This window comes from Misgurnus anguillicaudatus, chromosome 7 (assembly GCF_027580225.2).
Source record: "Misgurnus anguillicaudatus chromosome 7, ASM2758022v2, whole genome shotgun sequence".
Classification (NCBI taxonomy): domain Eukaryota; kingdom Metazoa; phylum Chordata; class Actinopteri; order Cypriniformes; family Cobitidae; genus Misgurnus; species Misgurnus anguillicaudatus.
In genome coordinates, this window is record NC_073343.2 from 7,922,382 (window position 1) to 7,941,485 (window position 19,104).

The following is a 19,104-nucleotide window of genomic DNA, read 5'->3' on the forward strand; positions in this document are numbered from 1 at the left end:
CAAACTTGCTCACAGTGTAAAACCAAACCCTATTCATTCACCAATCAGATCCGAGCGTTTCTCTCTTCTCTCTTCCTCATTTGCTGAATTTCGCTGACACTCGCGTGACGTATTACAAAGCGGCAGACCTAAACACGGTTTACTTGGATTTGGAGCTACAATTTTCACACAAAAGAGGAAAAACGAGTGCCATTGCGGAAAATCCTGGTGGCGAGGGAGAGAGAGAGACGATGCAAAAATATTTCTTTCGAAAAAGGCAAGGAAATATTTCTGGTCGTTTCTCAATTGGAAGGCTGCAGCCTCCGGAGGTCAAATATGCAGGCTGCATACGTCATGAAACCTGGTTTATTAAGGTAAACTGAGCATTACATTCGCAAGTCATAAGCATACTGCAACAATTTACGATTAACTAAGTATAATAGTCAACTTTATAATTGTTAATATTGTGAAATAAGAGAGTCTTGATGACGTATGCAGCTTAGAAATATGACATCCGGAGGCTGCAACCTTCAGATTGAGAAATGGCTTCTGCCACGACGAGTTCTTCATCAGAAAGTTGTAACATGACTGCGTTTCTCCCTATTGTCTCAAAATGTTGATCGTTTAGCGTTTTAAATGTTTAGTTTTTAGTTTAGTTTTAAGGTTGGCCAGTTCCTTTCCTTTGCGGCAGTGCTGCGGCGCTTGTGGCCTCTAGGGGTGCTAGGCGTGAAAAATACATGTCTAGCAACCCCTAGTGGCCAAAAAGTTCCATGGTGTGCCTTTAAATACAGGCAGAAATACCATTTTTATTTTACCTACACGTTTTTGTTGGCAGCATAGCAAGCAAGACGTCTAACTAAGTTGAGTGGACACCAATAGAAATATGTATTATGGATGAGAACATATGAGACTTGCTTGTTGAATAAGCTATTTTTAATATACTTTTTAAATAGGTTTTATGGAAAGTATAATGCAGTTTGTTATGTCCTTTTGTTCTGGTGATGGTATCAGGTCTTTTTGTTTAGTGTTGGTAATGCACTGAGAAATTGGTATGACAATCTCAGCAGTAAAAACTTACATTAACAATAAAATTGAATAATGCAATACTGTAGATAAGAAGGGGAATTCCTGAGTTAAAACTTTTTATCTGTGTGGGGGCTGTTGTGACTGAATTCTGATGAAATGTTCTTCTCCTCCTGTTTGCTTTGGGTGAGGGGGTGGTGATGAGGGAGGCTGCAATAATTACCCAGAATTCTTTAGTTGTCTCATTTTTTGCGGTTCTGAAGCTTTGTAATATCTGCCTTCACGCTTTCTACTCTTCTTGTTATCTTCCTTTTTCTTTTCTTCTGAACCTGCAATTACAGCTTTCTCTATGGTGTGCTCTCTGAGCTGGAGCACAAGAGCAAAGTGCAAAACTGTGTTCACTTTAGTTAATCAGAGGAGAGATGAAATCTGTCTTAAACCATTTTAGCCATCCATTATTTCTGTCGTTCTCTCTTTTTTCCTTCTTTTATCTCTGTATAGGGAATGTAACACGCAAAAGAAATTTCTACCCATTTCACAGAGGAAAATTTGGAAGGCAAGAACTTTAAAATACACATTATTTACAGTGTAAAATGTCATTCTGTAGAGTTAGTTTTTTTGTCTTTATAACCTCACAGATTTATTACAAGTGAGAGTACTCAACAAAAGTGCTATTTTCTAACCCACTGCATTTATTGTCAATAGTCACAAATATATTTACGTAGCAAAATTTGAAACTGCATTTTTCTGTTTAACAAAAATAGACATGTTATTTCCTAAGGCTTTACATTTGCACACACACAACATTAGATGAAACTGGTATTTTTACACACGTAAAGTGTAATAATGGTCCCAATCCCAAGTTTGCAAAGAAAACAATGCGCACACATACTCAAATACAAACTTCATAAATATAAACAATACATAATACTATACAGTGACATTCAGTTATAAATTACCCTGTATAAATTATTAACTGTTTAAAAATACAAAAATGTTTATGCATATATACTTGGACAAACAACAGCATTATGAAATAGTAATGTAACTCAACTAAACAATTGTGACCCTGGACCACAAAACCAGTTGCAAGTCACATGGGTCAAAATAAAAAAAAATAAAAATCATTATTATATTATGTAAAGATCATGTTCCACGAAGATATTTTGTAAATTTCCTACGGTAAATATATAAAACCATTTTATTTCTGTGAGTGGATGCAGCAAAAACGCAAATAAAATTGGCCAGAAACTTGCCAAACTCGTTGGTCTTTGGAGATTTTCCATTAAATTTTCCCATTCAATCCACAAATGTCAGTACAGAGGTAAGCCAATAGACTTAAACAAAATTTTAATTAATATGCGTTGCTAAGGACTTAATTTGGACTTTGAACTGCAATCTTCTCAATATAACCCACAGATTACAGATTTTCAAATCAATGTATATCTGCCAAATATTGTCCTATCCTAACAAACATCAATGAAAAGCTTATTTGTTTAGCTTACAGATGTATAAATCTTCATTTTAAAAATATTGATGACTGGCTTTGTGGTCCAGAGTCACAATTAGGAAAAGAAAATGGTCACTTTTTTTACTTTCCTGGGGGGTCACGAACAGGGGACCAATAATTCAGGAAACCTGTATGACGGCACTTAGGGACTCGCACATTGTTTTTTTTAACATAATTTTCTGGGGTAAGAAATAAATGAAGCTTTTTACTCCCAATAAAAACTTATATTAATTGTTTACAGTTGTAGTTTAAAACCTTCCCTATTGGTTTATACAACACAATTCCTTGACAATTCCCAGCTGAAACATGCTTCCAGATGTGTTTGTGATAGAAAACAGCCTATAAAATGTAATCTAACGAGGTTTTGTTTTACAATAAAACAAATTAAAGGCACTGTAAGAACAGATCTGCCCATTTGCTTTTGGGCTTAACAACTAAACCCTGAAGATACAATACATGCTACAGAAATCAAAGCTACATGCCGTTGAGCTCCACAAAACATCATCTAAAACATCTGTAGTTCTCTGAAACACGTACAATAGAGGCAAACTGATATTTTCTCACATATTACGATGTGATATCATTTAAAGTAAAGCATATATTGTTGTCAGTCATTTCTCCATATATTAATACCACAGTACTCACCTACTTGTATTTCTAAACAGCACTTATAACTTTACACCATAACATAAGTTACAAGTCAGCATACAATAAAAATAGGCCTTACTAAATCTCTTTAAATGATGCTACAGTAACTAGCAGCTCTAACATTGCAGCTTTACAGTAGTTTGACTTGAATGAAAACAGAGTGAAAAAGAATAAAAGGAGAGAAAGAAAAGAAATGAAAGACTGACAGACTGAAAAAGAATGAAAGAAGGACATGCCGAAAAAGAATAAAAGATGGACATAGCGAAAAAGAAAGAAAGACAGACGGAGCGAAGAAGAATGAAAGACGGACAGAGCGAAAAAGAATGAAAGAAGGACATAGTGAAAAAGAACGAAAGACGGATAGAGCGAAGAAGAATAAAAGACGGACAGAGCAAAAAAGAATAAAAGAATGAAAGATGGACAGAGAGAAAAGCATGAAAGATGGACAGAGAGAAAAGCATGAAAGAAGGACAGATCGAAAAAGAATGAAAGTAGGACAGAGAGAAAGAAATGAAAGACTGACAGACTGAAAAAGAATGAAAGACGGACAGAGCAAAAAAAGAATAAAAGAATGAAAGATGGACAGAGACAGAGAGAAAAGGATGAAAGAAGGACAAAGCAAAAAAGAATGAAAGAAGGACAGATTGAAAAAGAATGAAAGAAGGACAGATCAAAAAAGAATGAAAGAAGGACAGATCGAAAAAGAATAAAAGAAGGACAGGTCGAAAAAGAATGAAAGAAGGACAGATAAAAAAAGAATGAAAGATGGACAGATCGAAAAAGAATAAAAGATGGGCATAGTGAAAAAGAATGAAAGAAGGACAGAGTGAAAAAGAATAAAAGAATGAAAGATGGACAGAGAGAAAAGCATGAAAGATGGACAGAGAGAAAAGCATGAAAGAAGGACAGATCAAAAAGAATGAAAGAAGGACAGAGAGAAAAGAAATGAAAGACTGACAGACTGAAAAAGAATGAAAGAAGGACAGACTGAAAAAGAATAAAAGATGGACATAGCGAAAAAGAAAGAAAGAAGGACAGAAAGAAAAGCATGAAAGGACAAAGCAAAAAAGAATGAAAGAAGGACATAGTGAAATAAAATGAAAGACGGACAGAGCAAAAAAGAATAAAAGAATGAAAGATGGACAGAGACAGAGAGAAAAGGATGAAAGAAGGACAAAGCAAAAAAGAATGAAAGAAGGACAGATTGAAAAAGAATGAAAGAAGGACAGATCAAAAAAGAATGAAAGAAGGACAGATCGAAAAAGAATAAAAGAAGGACAGGTCGAAAAAGAATGAAAGAAGGACAGATAAAAAAAGAATGAAAGATGGACAGATCGAAAAAGAATAAAAGATGGGCATAGTGAAAAAGAATGAAAGAAGGACAGAGTGAAAAAGGATTAAAGACGGACAGAGTGAAAAAGAATGAAAGATGGTTAGAGCGAAGAAGAATGAAAGACAAACAGACTGAAAAAGAATGAAAGAAGGACAGAGAGAAAAGAAATGAAAGACGGACAGAGCGAAAAAGAATGAAAGACAGACCGATAAAAATGAAAGACGGACAAAGCGAAAAAGAATAAAAGACAGAGCAAAAAAGAATGAAAGAAGAATAGAGCGAAAAAGAATAAAAGATGAACAGAGCGAAAAGAATGAAGGACAGAGCGACAAATAATGAAAGACGGACAAAGCGAAAAAGAAAAAATGACAGACAGAGCAAAAATGAATGAAAAGGGACAAATCGAAGAAGAAAGAAATAGAATTGTTTTGCTACTAAAATCTCCTTTGCTACAGTTAAAATCTTGATTTATTTTTAAGTTTAGAAATGCAGAGCCTGGCACCCCGCTGGCTCAATTGCTCTCATTGTTCTCTCTCTTTACACAGTAAAAGCTCTACCTTTGTGATTGTTCATCTCTATAGCAACAAGCAGGTCTTCAGTCAGTAGGTCTGGTTTCACCTTCCTCATCTTTTATAATTTCCTTGGACCATCTAATTTTCCTGATCTCGTCAGTCTTTCCAATCTTTCCATTTTCGTGCTGATGCCCAGATGCGTTCAGGGAACTGCGCTGCATCAGCCGATTGACGATGTCACTGCAGGTTTTGCGGTACTGGTGTCGTAGAAGAGAGTAGACGAAAGGGTCGCATGCAGCTTTGCTGTATGCCAGACTCTTACTCAGCACACCCCAATATGGATTAAATGGCTCAGTCACAAATAGCTCCACAATCCTAAGGGCAACACAGACACAAAATATCATGAGCAAGACATGACAGTTAGACCCGATGATTTATCAAATTTAGGCTTTGCATATACTTCGTTTATACATAAATACATTATGTATAGATAGATAATATATTGTTGATACATTAATGGTTTTAACTTTTGCAGTTGTACACTAAGGGGCCAATCATACCAAACGGGTTTTAAACGCGTGGAAATGCAAGGCGCGTCGCACTGCCTTTTTGGTCACTTTTTAAAAAAAGAGCAGTGCGATTCGCCTTTTTATTTGCTAGGCAACCACCGACGCAGCTGTCCGCGTCTGATCGCGTCTTTGCATTGACTTTGTATGTAATCTACTCGCGCAATTCGTTGAACTCACATCTGGTGTGAACCCACAGTAAGAATGTTGTTTTTTAGCCCATATAAAATATGGATAAATCCGACTGCTGATTTAAATAACCATGAACATGTCCATATTTGACACAACCAAGACATGAAACAACTCAGCATAGGTTAATTTAAAGGGTCGTGCCTGTCCATATTTTGGGTTGAAACCTCCAGCATGTTTAGATGATATTTAAAATTCTAAGATCATTGCAATTGCATTCAATAAAAATGCAGCACGCTCTTTTATAAATATAATAGGCTGTTTAAGATCTAGGAACGGCTATGTAATGTAGTCCAATGCAGTTTTAGCAATGCATTAACAGGCGTCATATCGAACGCGTTTCTTATGTATTTGGTATTTCATTATTTAAAGCATGTCCGCGATGTCTGAATTCAAGCAAACCTTATCATCACTTGCTGCTTTTAGTAGATTGCGTTGGCCATTACAGAAATCAACTGTTGCGCCTGTGTTATTTAATTTGCGCTTTTTTAGTAAATAACCCGCAGATATTATCACTCCCATTGGCGCTTTTTTGGAATTGTGCTCTCATGCTAATTTGCCCGTTTTAGTAAATCTGGCCCTAAGTGCAAATAGCATAGATGCTATTTACACGAAGGAAAAAAATATAGAGATATTTTTTGTTTACACAAAGTGTTAATATCAGCATTTTCTTAATGATTTGCTATTTACAGTAAGTGAAAAAGTTTTATTTTAAGATTATAAAATTTGTAATAAGTGTAAGTATTAATTAGATGCTCATGCTAACTTTATTGGCAGATATGATTTGCACCTGCAGTATTTTTGTAGATTAATAGGATGCAATAATAACATAGACTGTAATTTATTAAATTTATTAAAATCACTAAATGAATTCTGCATTATTGGGAAAATAAAAACCCTCCCTACACCGACCTCTAACCATAGCGAATAAATACTTTTATTCTTAAAGGATTAGTCCATTTTCTTAAAAGAAAAAATCCAGATAATTTACTCACCACCATGTCATCCAAAATGTTGATGTCTTTCTTTGTTCAGTCGAGAAGAAATTAGGTTTTTTGAGGAAAACCTTGCAGGATTTTTTTTTCATTTTAATGCACTTTAATGGACGCCAACACTTAACAGTTTTTTTCAACGGAGTTTCAAAGGACTATAAACGATCCCAAATGAGGCAAAAGGGTCTTATCTAGCGAAACGATTGTCATTTTTGAAAAGAAAAATAAAAAATATGCACTTTTAAACCACAACTTTTTGACTAGGTCCGGTCCAGCGCGACCTAACGTAAATGCGTAGTGACGTAGGGAGGTCACGTGTTACATATATAAAACGCACATTTGCGGACCATTGTAAACAATAAACAATGACACAAAGACATTAATTAGTATCATTCCACATACAACAACGTCGGAACGGTCCTCTTTCAACACACTTGTAAACACTGGGGCGGAGTTTCGCGTTCATCCTCTGTGACCTCTTGACGTCATGACGTTTCGTGAGGTCACGCTGACGCTTTCAGGACCGGAGGAATATGAGAAGTTGTAGTTTAAAAGTGCATATATTTTTATAGTCAAAAATGACAATCGTTTCGCTGGATCCTTGTGCCTCGTTTGGGAGCGTTTGTAGTCCTTTGATACTCCGTTGAAAAAAAACTGTTACGTGTTGTGTTAAGTGTTGGGGTCCATTAAAGTCCATTAAAATGAGAAAAATCAAATGCAATGTTTTCCTCAAAAAACATAATTTCTTCTGGACTGAACAAAGACAGACATCAACATTTTGGATGACATGGTGGTGAGTAAATTATCTGGATTTTTCTTTTAAGAAAATGGACTATTCCTTTAATAAACACTCGTTAGGCACTTTATTTCCACTTTTTAAACATTTTCTTCAGAGATGCAGCAACTTGCAATTTTCTTGACCGATTCCAATTTTTCTGTAGGTGTGACCTGCCGATAACGATTCCCATTTTCTTTCCAAGAATTGACATATAAAGAGCATATATGCTACAAAAAATAAATATTTTCATCATAAAAAATTATGAAACATTGCACCCAAACTGCATTAAATTACAGAATCTTCTTTTCATCTGAAATAGGGTGACCCCCCCAAACAAACTAAACGTGGGACGTTACACTGAAAGATTACCTAAAACTGTGATATAAGGTATAATAATATAATGGAATAAAAACGTGCCTTTTGCCTTTTAGCTCATTACAAAACATACTGCACAGATAGATTTTGAGGACCGAGACTGCAGGTAACTGACTGCACACTGCAGAAAAAAAAACTAAAACTGATAAAAATGCGGGACATTTTCCTAATATGCGACGTGTGGGACAAAGGTTCAAAAGGTTCAAAATGCTGTGCAGTACAAAACAGTTTGAACAGATCTCAAAATAAAGTGATCTTAAACTCAGTCAGGCTCACTGACATCATGTCATCAGTTGTAAAAATTGCTTCGAGATCAGCTTGTAACTGGCTGAGTGTGGATATTACACAAAAAAATCCTAATCGCTATTGTGTATTTGGGCTGAGGAATATCAATGTGCCATTTGCATTGAAGACATGTTGGACATGTCCCCCCTCTTTGAAATAAAGATTATTCTGTCCCCCGCACTTTTCTACTCTGGCTCTGGCTAGAGGGGATACAGCTATGCTAAATCTTGCAAAATGTTGAGTTTAGGGTTGAGGTTTGAGGGAAGTATTAGAATAACAGAAGAGTGGTTCTGGCTAGATAGGATACAGGTATGGCCTAAATCCTGTGAAATGTTGGGTCTGGGGTTAGGATTAGGATGATCCGGCGAATAGTGTTCATCCAGCGAGACTTCAGATTTTGTCTGTAGTTGTATCCCTTCTAGCCTTTTACTCACGGCCACCATTCCTGCCCATGTTTTTTGTTTGTTACTTAGATTTGAGTATAGTAACATATAACCAATCATAAGTGAGCGTTATAAGGCAAATCATCGTTTGCGCGTCTGGTTGAATTTCAAAGTTCAAAGGACGGGTGCGGGAACAGTGTAGACTTGTCTGTCCCTGTGTCGTCTCAAATTAGGGATGACAAAATATGCAATTTCCCATATTCGATGATCATTTAAATTAACAATCAATCAATCGAATAATCGTTAACAGTAATAGTGCAATAAGCCATTACAGCAGTGACATATAGCCAATGACATAAAAGTGTGCGTAAAAATGCCAGCTTCCTCACGCGAATAAATTTTTTTTATTTTGTCTAAATAACATGCTAGTGAGATTGTAAAATGAGTCAATGTAGTTGGTGTTTTGATAAAAATCATCAATTGAATCTCGTAATGAAATATAATGACTAATAGACACAGTAAACTCCGCCTCATAACGGGCACTCCGCACAGTCGGGTGAAAGTCCGTGCGTCCATGACAAAATAAGTTTTCATTATCATCAAGTGTTATTTTTCTAGTTGTTCACCTTGCTTTCTGAGTCGTTGATACATCACTTGTTGTAATTATATCCAAGAAGCACACAAAGGGCACTTTTCCCGTCGTCACCTCAGCTTTGGACCTGCGGCGTACTTTCAGCAAAGATGCTTATTATGAAGACTTCAACCTTCCATTAGAAAATCCGTTTAGCGTGTAGCGCCTCAGCCAGTAATGATGATGATGATCAATGATATATGTTGTGGGCGTTCAGAGTGTAACGACAGTCAGTTACAGTTTACATTTAACAGTTTCTTGCCAGAATGTAAGTTTTACATTTTAATCTGTTTATTAAAAACGGCTTCTGGTCTCCTTCCCTGTGTAAAGCAGCGTTAGCAGCGTTGCTATGCTAATCTTGCAGGCTTCCCTGAAGATGGTCTTTGCTTTCAGTATCCTAACTGTGTTTAGATTTTCGGCATCGGAACCTCTCAGATCCACTGCGGATGCCATTTCGTTGCGTTAGCAGCCAGCCTCGTCTCGAATGAGGATATAAAGCCCAAGTGAGTGTTTGGCATCAAGCATCGTTGTGATCATGGCTGGTTTAACTTCTTCGCGCTTGTTTAATTTTTTCACCAGCTGTGTATGTGCTTTGCGCAGGCGCCGGACACACGTGCTTGCTTTGTCGACAATCATTAATTTTTATCGATTTAAGATCGATTAATCGATTTAAGATCGATTAATTTTTATCGATTTAAGATCGATTAATTGTTAACATCCCTATCTCAAATGCAGTGCATGTGTTGGCACAAATGATAATTTTACATGTTTTTAGGTATTGTCAACTAATTTATTCACACGCTGTTTGAAAATTATATGTGCGGCCATCTGACGCGTGTTGCCGTAATGCTGCATCTCAAGCCTTCAGAGGTGTTAGCACGCTAAATGCACTTAAACTGACATACTTACTCAAACCTACAAATTAGAGATCGACTGATATTGATTTTTTTTTACCGATATGGATACCAAATATTTGGCTGCTTATGTGCCAGCCGATATGCTGCACCGACTTTTATTTACTGTTATACTACTGTTTTTGACACAATTACTACAACACTACTGAACTGAACAAACCCTTATAATAATAACAATCACTCCCTCTTTGCATACAATGTAATAAATAGGGGGATCTGGAAGAGTGAAGAATAATATTAATTTAATGAATAATATCAGTGGAATAATACATTGTCAGGAAAGTAACAAACAAAACAGGCTGTTGACAAAGCCCTGTTTATCTATGCATTTACTCATGCATTAACTGTATCAAACTGAGATAGCTCGCGGAGCTAATTAATATCCACAGACATTTATTCAGATGTTTTTAGCAAAATATTGTTTATCTAGTAAATGTTAATATAACTTAGTGTAAATCTTGTTAAAAGTTAGCTATAACGTGGGGCTGTGCTTCAGCCTTCAACCCAGTAAGTGAACAGCAATATGAGCGTGATTTTAACGAGGCTACTAATAAGCATAAATTAAAAAAATTATAATAATAATTCAGCATTCTTAATTCCACCAAGCATTCATTCATGACAGTTTTATTCATGTAAAGTTACGTCGTTATTGGGACAGGATTTGATAGATCAGTTTAGTGACTCTGTGAGTTTGTCTCCGTTTCTTAGACAAGCTGCATACATGGCATATTAGGCATTTTATAACACATCTCATTTGTGCATTAATGTCTGTTATATTTAATAAGTTAATTACTTAAAGGACAAGTTCGGTATTTTACACTTAAAGCCCTGCTTTCGGATGAAATAGAACGGTTTTGACTGAAATTTGGACATATGATTCCGGCCCGAGAATTTTCGGGTGTTTGTTGTATCAGCCCTCACCTCTACAACGGCTGCATAGGTGCACTGGAACAATCCTTCCTAAAATGCATTAAACTTTCGTTTACAAAGACGTGAAACTCACCGAGTGGTCAGGGGTGTTCACTGATATGCTCACACAAAAATGGCTGCAAAAGATGCTTTCCAACAGGTTTTATTGTAGTTTTTGTCCAACTCCATTGACTTGTATTAGATGTTCTGTAAGGTACGGTATTACTCCGCTGCCGGGAACGTTGTTTGTATTCTTGCAATTTGCAAAGGTGGATTATCGCCACCAACTGGGCTGGAGTGTCTATTATTCAACCTCTCAACGGAAGAATGTACGGGTGTGAGGCGTTTGGAAAAATAGGTCCACAAGTTTACAACGAATGCTAAAACACCTGTTGTCCAAATTTCAGTCAAAACCGTTCTATTTCATCATAAACAATCTGAAAACAGGTCTTTAAGTGTAAAATACCAAACTTGTCCTTTAAAACAAAGTAAGTATACTCAAAGTGCTTTTGATGAAGTTGCGTCACTCTGCCGTCATATTTGTTGTGCATGCTGTTGTTGTTGTTGTTAGCTCCTCAGATGCTGTGATGCTGTGCAATTCAATATCACAAAACCGATATCCGATAATTGGCAAATGCTTAAATATCGGGAAATAGATATATTGGTCGATCTCTACTAAAAATGCTGTTATTTTCCTCGTAAACATACTCCGTTTTAAGTAAATGTATGCAATAAGAAAATTCTACTGATCTACTGAACCCACTGATCTGTATAAATGACTGGATTGCGCATATGCATCCCTGCCCTTCCCTCACTTTTAAAATTCCGGCTACGCCTCCGTTAGGGTTGTGCCGATAGACCAGGGCTATTCAAATCTTACCCTGGAGGGCCAGAGCACTGCATAGTTTAGCTCCAACCCTAATCAAATTTACCCACCTGTGATTGTCTAGTGATCATGAAGACCTTGATTAGCTTGCTCAGATGTGTTTGATCAGGGTTGGAGCTAAACTATGCAGTACTCTGGCCCTCCAGGGTAAGATTTGAATAGCCCTGCGATAGACCATACTATCGTGTATCGACGATCTTCAGACATATCGCCAATGGCAGCTTTCATGGCGATAGTCATGACGATAGTTGGTGAATGGTTATTATTATCATCACAGTTTTACATTAACATCCATATTGCATGCTTTTCCTCGCATGAGGGTTTGTGGGCTTCACTTTATGCGGAGAGCTTATAACAGTGCCGGCCCGAGCATCTTAGGGTCCCTAAGCAAAAGTTGTTTGGGGGCCCCCATCACCAATTTTTTTATTAAAAAATAAAGAAATGACAAACATTTATTAAAAGAAAAAGAGGTGCACAATAAGTAAGGGCTAAAATTAGCATTAGGTACAGAAATCAAATTAAATGAATCATAACATCATGTGTGTCCAGAAAGCTTCTTACTTTAGCGCCTTTTTGTGGGTTAAATGGTTTAAAATCACTTGAAGAGTTAACATTTGCAACCCCTTTAAACACGTGAAATGATCAACTTTCCCTATTTAAATTTGCATATTAATCCGCAATGTCATTTTCTTCTTTCTCTTTTCGGCACCAGAGGGATACATACTTTTCTGTGACATGGCTTATCATTTATTACAGTTACGCGCACTTGCTCCCTGGCGCGAATTGTCAATGCACGCGAGGTGTCTATATTGCGCATCAAATCTCAAACGCTAGCTAGTTGTCTGCAAATCAGATTTTTTTGTCTTGAATTATTCATTTATTCATTCGTATTCATTCATTCATATTCATTCATTTATATTACTTGTTTAAGTTATTTAATTGTAAAAAAAAAAACTATTGGGGGCCCCTTTGGTGGCCATGGGCCCCAAGCGGCTGCTAAGTTCGCTTATGCCTCAGGCCGGCCCTGGCTTATAAATAGAGAATTCCTTCTTGCACGTACCTGCACTTAATGTGCGCGCCTTGGACTCCTTCTAGCACTAAATCCAGCTGCGCTTCTCTCCATCTCAAGTGCACGCACTCTCGTATCTGTCCGAAGTCTAAACATAAACTAAAGTAGTAATTCTTATGTATTTGTTCAGTTTAATGTGTTTCATGCGAGCTGAGGCAAACTTTACTTTTTGTTTAAAATATAACCCGCTGCAAATTGGCGCCTCTCTCATTCTCGCGTACGTGCAGAGAGCTGCGCTCTGTCCGAAGTCAGATCACTAGGTGGTATTAATCCTGTTTATGATATGCATTTCAATGAGTTGTATCAACACGTCCCTCGTGTTTAAAATATTATTGTGTTTAAAATATGATCGCGTTCCGCTGGACCAATATGTTTAAAAAGGCACCTCTGAGAGCACCACTGCTTGACACATGTAGCCTTCTGCAACAGCATTAAAAAAATGCATTGAATTGCTTGTATGTGCGCACACGTGTGTGTGTGTGTGTGTGCGCGCAGATGCATGTTTTCACAGTTCTTAAGTAATCATGGTTAGGGTTTTAATGATGCACTTGCATTAATGGCATCAGTTTTAGAAAGTTGCGGTCATGACGGTGTTGCTCTTGTTCTTTTTTGCCCACCAATCAAGGGACTTGTTATAATGAGTAAAAAATTTACAAATAAAAGAATGAGTAAACTACTGCCCCGCCCCCCGATACTATCGTGTATCGCCGATCTCACAGGCTAACGATAGAACGATCTCAAAAATTGGGGCATATCGCCCAACACTAGCCTCCGTCAGTGTGGATGTCTAAAACCCAAGACCATTTCAATTCATTTCCGTACATGCTGAATGGCATGTGTATTTAAAAGTCTTATTTGGGGATGGTTTGGGTCGCTGTCAAACTGACCAGATTTTTCCAGATACGAAATTAAGTTAATGCTGCTATTGGATAACGGGTCGGGTGCTGCTTCTACTGCGAGTGTGCGTGTGGCTGTCACATTATTGCTTGCGCCACTGGCAACAAAAAAATCGCTCTGAATTGTAATCCCGTGAGGCTGACCAGCTAGTTACCAGTCCAGCCAATTATGCATAAACTCTGCCAATTCCGGCCTCTGGCCGGACGACCGGTGTATCTCAATTTTTTTTAATTTCTATTGAAAATAATGCCTTTTCGATGTGATATGTGATAGGAAAAAAGGGAGGTTGGCAGCGACATTGTGTCAAAAGCCAGATCCACTGTTTTTTTACTCAGCGGGTCTTTTTTAAACTTCAGTTTGTCAACAAGAAACACTATTTACACTCAGTGAAAGTAGACACTTTGAAATATACAGTACTGTGCAAAGTCTTAGGCCACCATGCCACCAATTAGACTTCTTGTTTTTGCAATTGTATAGTGATCATAAATAATTATTTCTCAGTCTCTTTATTAGAATACAACCAGAAAATACAGGAAATGTGTGTTTACTATTAAAAACAGTATAAAAGTATAAGCTGAAGTGTCAAGTATTAAGTTTAAACTCCCCTTCCACTTGAGCAATAGCAGGCAGCTGAAGGATCTCTAAAACCTAAATGAAATTAAATGCTAATTTCTAATTCTAATCAAATGACTTCAGGACTCCAGTCTCCTAGAAAAAAGCTCAAGATGTGTTTCGTGCCAAGAGAGGTCACACTAAATACCGACTGATGCCTGTAGAAGACATTTAGTTCTGAAATGTGTTTTGTTTTTAATTTTGTGTATATATTTCTTGTATTTCCTGTTTGTATCCTAAAAAAGAGTGAAAAATAAATATGGTTGGACATTAAAACTTTGCTAAAACTAAGACTTTTGCAAAGGTCTGTATATGTAGTAATGGTTTATATACTGTACAAACTGTATATTCTGTTCTATTCCCTTCCCCTAACCCAAACCCTAACGCATCACAGAAAACGTTCTGCTACTATTTACAAGAAATGTCACTCTTATAAGCTTGTTTCCTAATGGGGACCTCAAAATGTCCGCACAAAGTCACAAAAATAAAGTCATAAAGTCACAGTACCCATATCTTTGTGGGGACAATTGTCCCCACAGTACCCAATTACCAGGAACACACACACTTTGCTCTTGGCTTATTCAAAGGATAGTATGTGAACTAGGGTAAACTGTGTGAAGTTCTGTGAACTGAACATGAAAAGCTGCAGAATTTTTCTCTGATCTTTCTGTTAATGCCTAACTGCACATCTTTCATGTTGTATTACACGTCGACCCATAAAAAGACATTAGAGCTGCAAACTTTGTTTTAACTTGTAGTGTTTAATAAACAGTACCCATAGTCCTCCTAAATATTAAATACAACACAAGCATGTGTTATTCTCGGTTTAGCTTACCTGGTGATCACGTAAGGAGTGAAGCAGATGACGAAGGTTCCGATGAAGGTGCTGATTTTGCGAGTGGCTCTCTGTCTTCTTCTTTTTTGTTCTTCTAGACAGCGCTGGCGAACACTGGACAGAAGTCATGTAAAAGTTAATGAAACATGCTTACTGCATCTATGACAAACTTTTTTACAATATTTACATGTTTAGACATTCAAATAACAACATGTGTTTCGATGTTTGGTCAAGCTGTTCAGTGAATCATTCAATAACGATGAATTTGATTTGAAATGTCAGATTAACTGTAACATCTGTGGTGGATTATTTATCAAATGCTTGTTTGTCTTTGTGTGATCTCTCTGTCTGCATGCGTGTAGTACACTGTAAAAAGTGAAAGTTGTATCTACCTTAACAAATTGCTAAACAATTAAGTTTTGTCAACTTACATTTTTCACTTAAAGCGAGTTAAGGTGAAAAAACTTAAAGGGTTAGTTCATCCAAAAATGAAAATTATGTAATTCCAAACCCACAAGAGCTCTTTGCAGATTCACAACAGACCCAGAAGAGAAGGCAATGCTAAATAAAGTTGTAATTTTGGTTATTTTTGGGCCAAAATGTATTTCGATGCTTCAATAAATTCTTTGATGTTTTTATTACCTTTCTGGACATGGACAGTATACTGGACATACATGTTCAATGGAGGGTCAGAAAACATCTTAAACTGTGTTCCAAAGATTTTTACAGGTTTGGAACATCATGAGGGTGAGTAATTAATGACGTAATTTTTATTTTTGGATAAACTAACCCTTTAAAATGATAACACCTAAAACAAGTAAGCTTTAATTTTTCACTTAAAACATATGTTGTAGGTGTTACCAATTGAAGTAATTTTTTAGGTTAATCTAACTTTCACTTTTTACATTGTACAGCTCTGTCTGGGCAGTGGTCACCACATGTGCTTATTACATGTAATTTATAGGGCTGGCAATTTGTATTAAACTAGTTATTCTGATTGCCATTTTGCCATTGATGGTCATTCAGAGCACTTGAAAATAACAACATGTAAATAACACTGACAAGCACACATAAAAAAGCAATAGCCGGTTAACTATCGAAGAGATACTGCATAGTCCGGATATGAGTAACCCAATTATAGCCAAAATAAACTTGAATTTGGTTACATGTTTTGCCTATAACTTACATGATGGGGAATCATACATCTTGCAAGTAGTTACTGTATTTAATTAATTTGGGGCTATATGGTTAGATGTCAAATTATTATTTTATTTTTTTTTGGTAACAATTGTTTACACAGCAGAACATAATGTGCTCCATCAAACCTTATCAAACATCTGATTTTTAAGAGGAAATGTTATTAACAGTTCAGTATATATCTTAAATAAAGAGATCAACACTTAAATTAATTTCTTGACTGATGAGTTGCTTTAACAAAAAAAGTTAAATTAGCTTAAAATATTTAAATGTATAAGTTGAAATGTCTTGATAATCCAAGATGATAAGTCAACCAAAAAGTTTTATACAGTGATGTAGTAAAGTGGACCAAAATTGTGGTGCTGAAACTCAGTGACTCTAGACTAGAGCAATGTTTCTCAACCAGTGTGCCAGTGGCATCAAGATTACCTAAAATTACTTAAAATATAACAACACAAGCATTAAAACAAGCTAAAACAACAACCAATCAAGTTATTTCTTGTTCTTTAGTTATTTTATAATGAAAATATATCTCTTTAGAAAATACATCTCTTTAGCCAAGCTCTATAATATTTAATTTGGTAGAAATTGTGAACCTCCAGGGAGGGGGACTCTCAACACTTACTTAAATTAAACTGTTGATAAAGTAACGATAAGTACACATCACTTCGTATTCTTACCTAGGGTGGATGTCCACTAGTAGCACGAGGGTTTGCATGGTAATCACGTCTATCCGCTTGCAGTGAAAGCGCGCCACTTTTAGCACTTTTAGATACGTGACGCAGAGCACCACCGAAACCAGCAGGAACGTGAGAGTGTGCAGTGCCAGCGTGTAAACCGCAAACTGCGTTTTTGCGTTGATCGCACTGTTATTACAAAGTGTGCAGGACGCGTACAGCTGATGGTAACCCACCCAGGACAGGCACGCCGCTACCACGGAAAAGGACAACGAGTGGACCCACGTGTAAGCCAGACCGATCAAGGCGTCCCGGTGACGGATTCTAGAGTGATAACTCAGAGGAAACACTACGGCGACCCAGCGGTCGATGCTCAGCGCTGCCATACTCAGCATGGAGTTGGTGGTCAGGAAAGTGTCTAAAAATCCCACCACCTGACAGAACACGTGTCCACCAGGATGCGCGTTACTCAGCACCCCAAAAAGAGTCAGGGGCATGCTGGAGGCGGACAGAAGCAGGTTGCAGAAAGTCAGGTTGAGTATAAACAACCCAGGCACCTGCTTCCTGATGTCTGCATTGTATAGGAAACAAATCAGCACCACCACGTTGGACAGCAACGACACTACGATGATCGCTGCGAGCAGGATGGAAAGCGTGAGCTCCGCTATGTGCATGATGTTCCCCGCTCTAAATCCAGCAACTTTGAACTCCAGCACCGTTCATGACGGTGAACAACGTTGTATCACTACAGCTCGTACGTGGCGGAGCCCCCAGTACGTGATATTCTCCGGTGCGCGGGGGTCTGTGGTCGACGCACAACTCTCCATGACCCCAGTTTAGTGGTGGCAAATCCATTAAGTTGGACAAACTATGTGGATCTGAAAATGTGCACTAACCTAGTAAACAACGTGGGCAATTATTCCGCTTTCACTCGCAAAAGCAAAAAAGCCGCGCGCAATTGCGCAGTGCGCTCCGAACGCCACTGTTAGCGCGCGCGCGCTTCTATGCAGAATTCGCCCTTGAAACAGCTATATATGTCAACATGTCACCCCCCACCTCCCTCACGAAATGCTGACACGTGACTGGCGTCAAATGAATCGTCAGGGGACTTCTTTTGAGAGGACTAAATTTAGAAAGTGTTTATTTTTGTCGAGGGGAACACTTTAACGTCACCATGAGGTAAAAGCCCCCGTTTCGTAGTAACATTTTATGATTCACTGGCAACGATTTTGAACATCCAACAGCAGTATAACATGTTCAGACTCGAGATGTTTTGCTTTATAGAACTGTTTATAAATTTAGAAACATTCTCTGCGAAGCAATTAAATCTCATTTGGTTGTCTCCATATTTGTATTAAAAATAAAGGTTCAGAAAGGTTCTTTGGAAAGTATGAACCTTTGGCATCCAAAGAACCTTTTTTTGTATGTTATTTGTAAACGTTCTTCAGTCTATAAAAATATAAGAAATGAATGATTCTTTGTAGAATCTTTGACTTTAAATGTTCTTTCCAGAACCAAAAATTGTTATTCTTTAGGGACTCCCTTGGAATGTTTATTATTAAAAGTAAAAAATTGTAGAAATTACAGTATTACTGATGACAGCTGTTTGCCAGTAACTTCCTGTAGATTTAAATGTATTTTATTTACTGGCACCAGTTTTTTTTTTTCAAAGTTAAATGAACATTAAACATTAACAAGTCTTTATTTTTACAGAATAAAACTAAAATAACACCCTGGTGCAAAGCATTTTGGGAACCAAAATCTGAAGGAAAAACAGTAAAGGTTGATGAGGATATCTGGTTCCCAGAATGCTTTGCATGAGGCTGTTATTTTATAGTTTTATTCTGTAAGACAAAGACTGACTGAACAAACGGTTGCCAGTAAATAACATACATTTAAATCTA

The 19,104-nt window shown here is 37.2% G+C and overlaps 1 protein-coding gene across 1 annotated transcript; it reads right to left on the reverse strand.

Moving 5' to 3' along the window:
- Positions 1–1,674: 1,674 nt before the first annotated feature.
- Positions 1,675–18,141, reverse strand: gpr26 (G protein-coupled receptor 26). The gene is made up of 3 exons (XM_055171349.2): positions 17,204–18,141; positions 15,327–15,440; positions 1,675–5,380 (listed from the first exon to the last, which is right to left on the reverse strand). Exons 1-3 carry the CDS (start codon positions 17,872–17,874, stop codon positions 5,089–5,091), a joined length of 1,077 nt encoding a protein of 358 aa, XP_055027324.1. The 5' UTR covers positions 17,875–18,141; the 3' UTR covers positions 1,675–5,088.
- Positions 18,142–19,104: the final 963 nt, after the last annotated feature.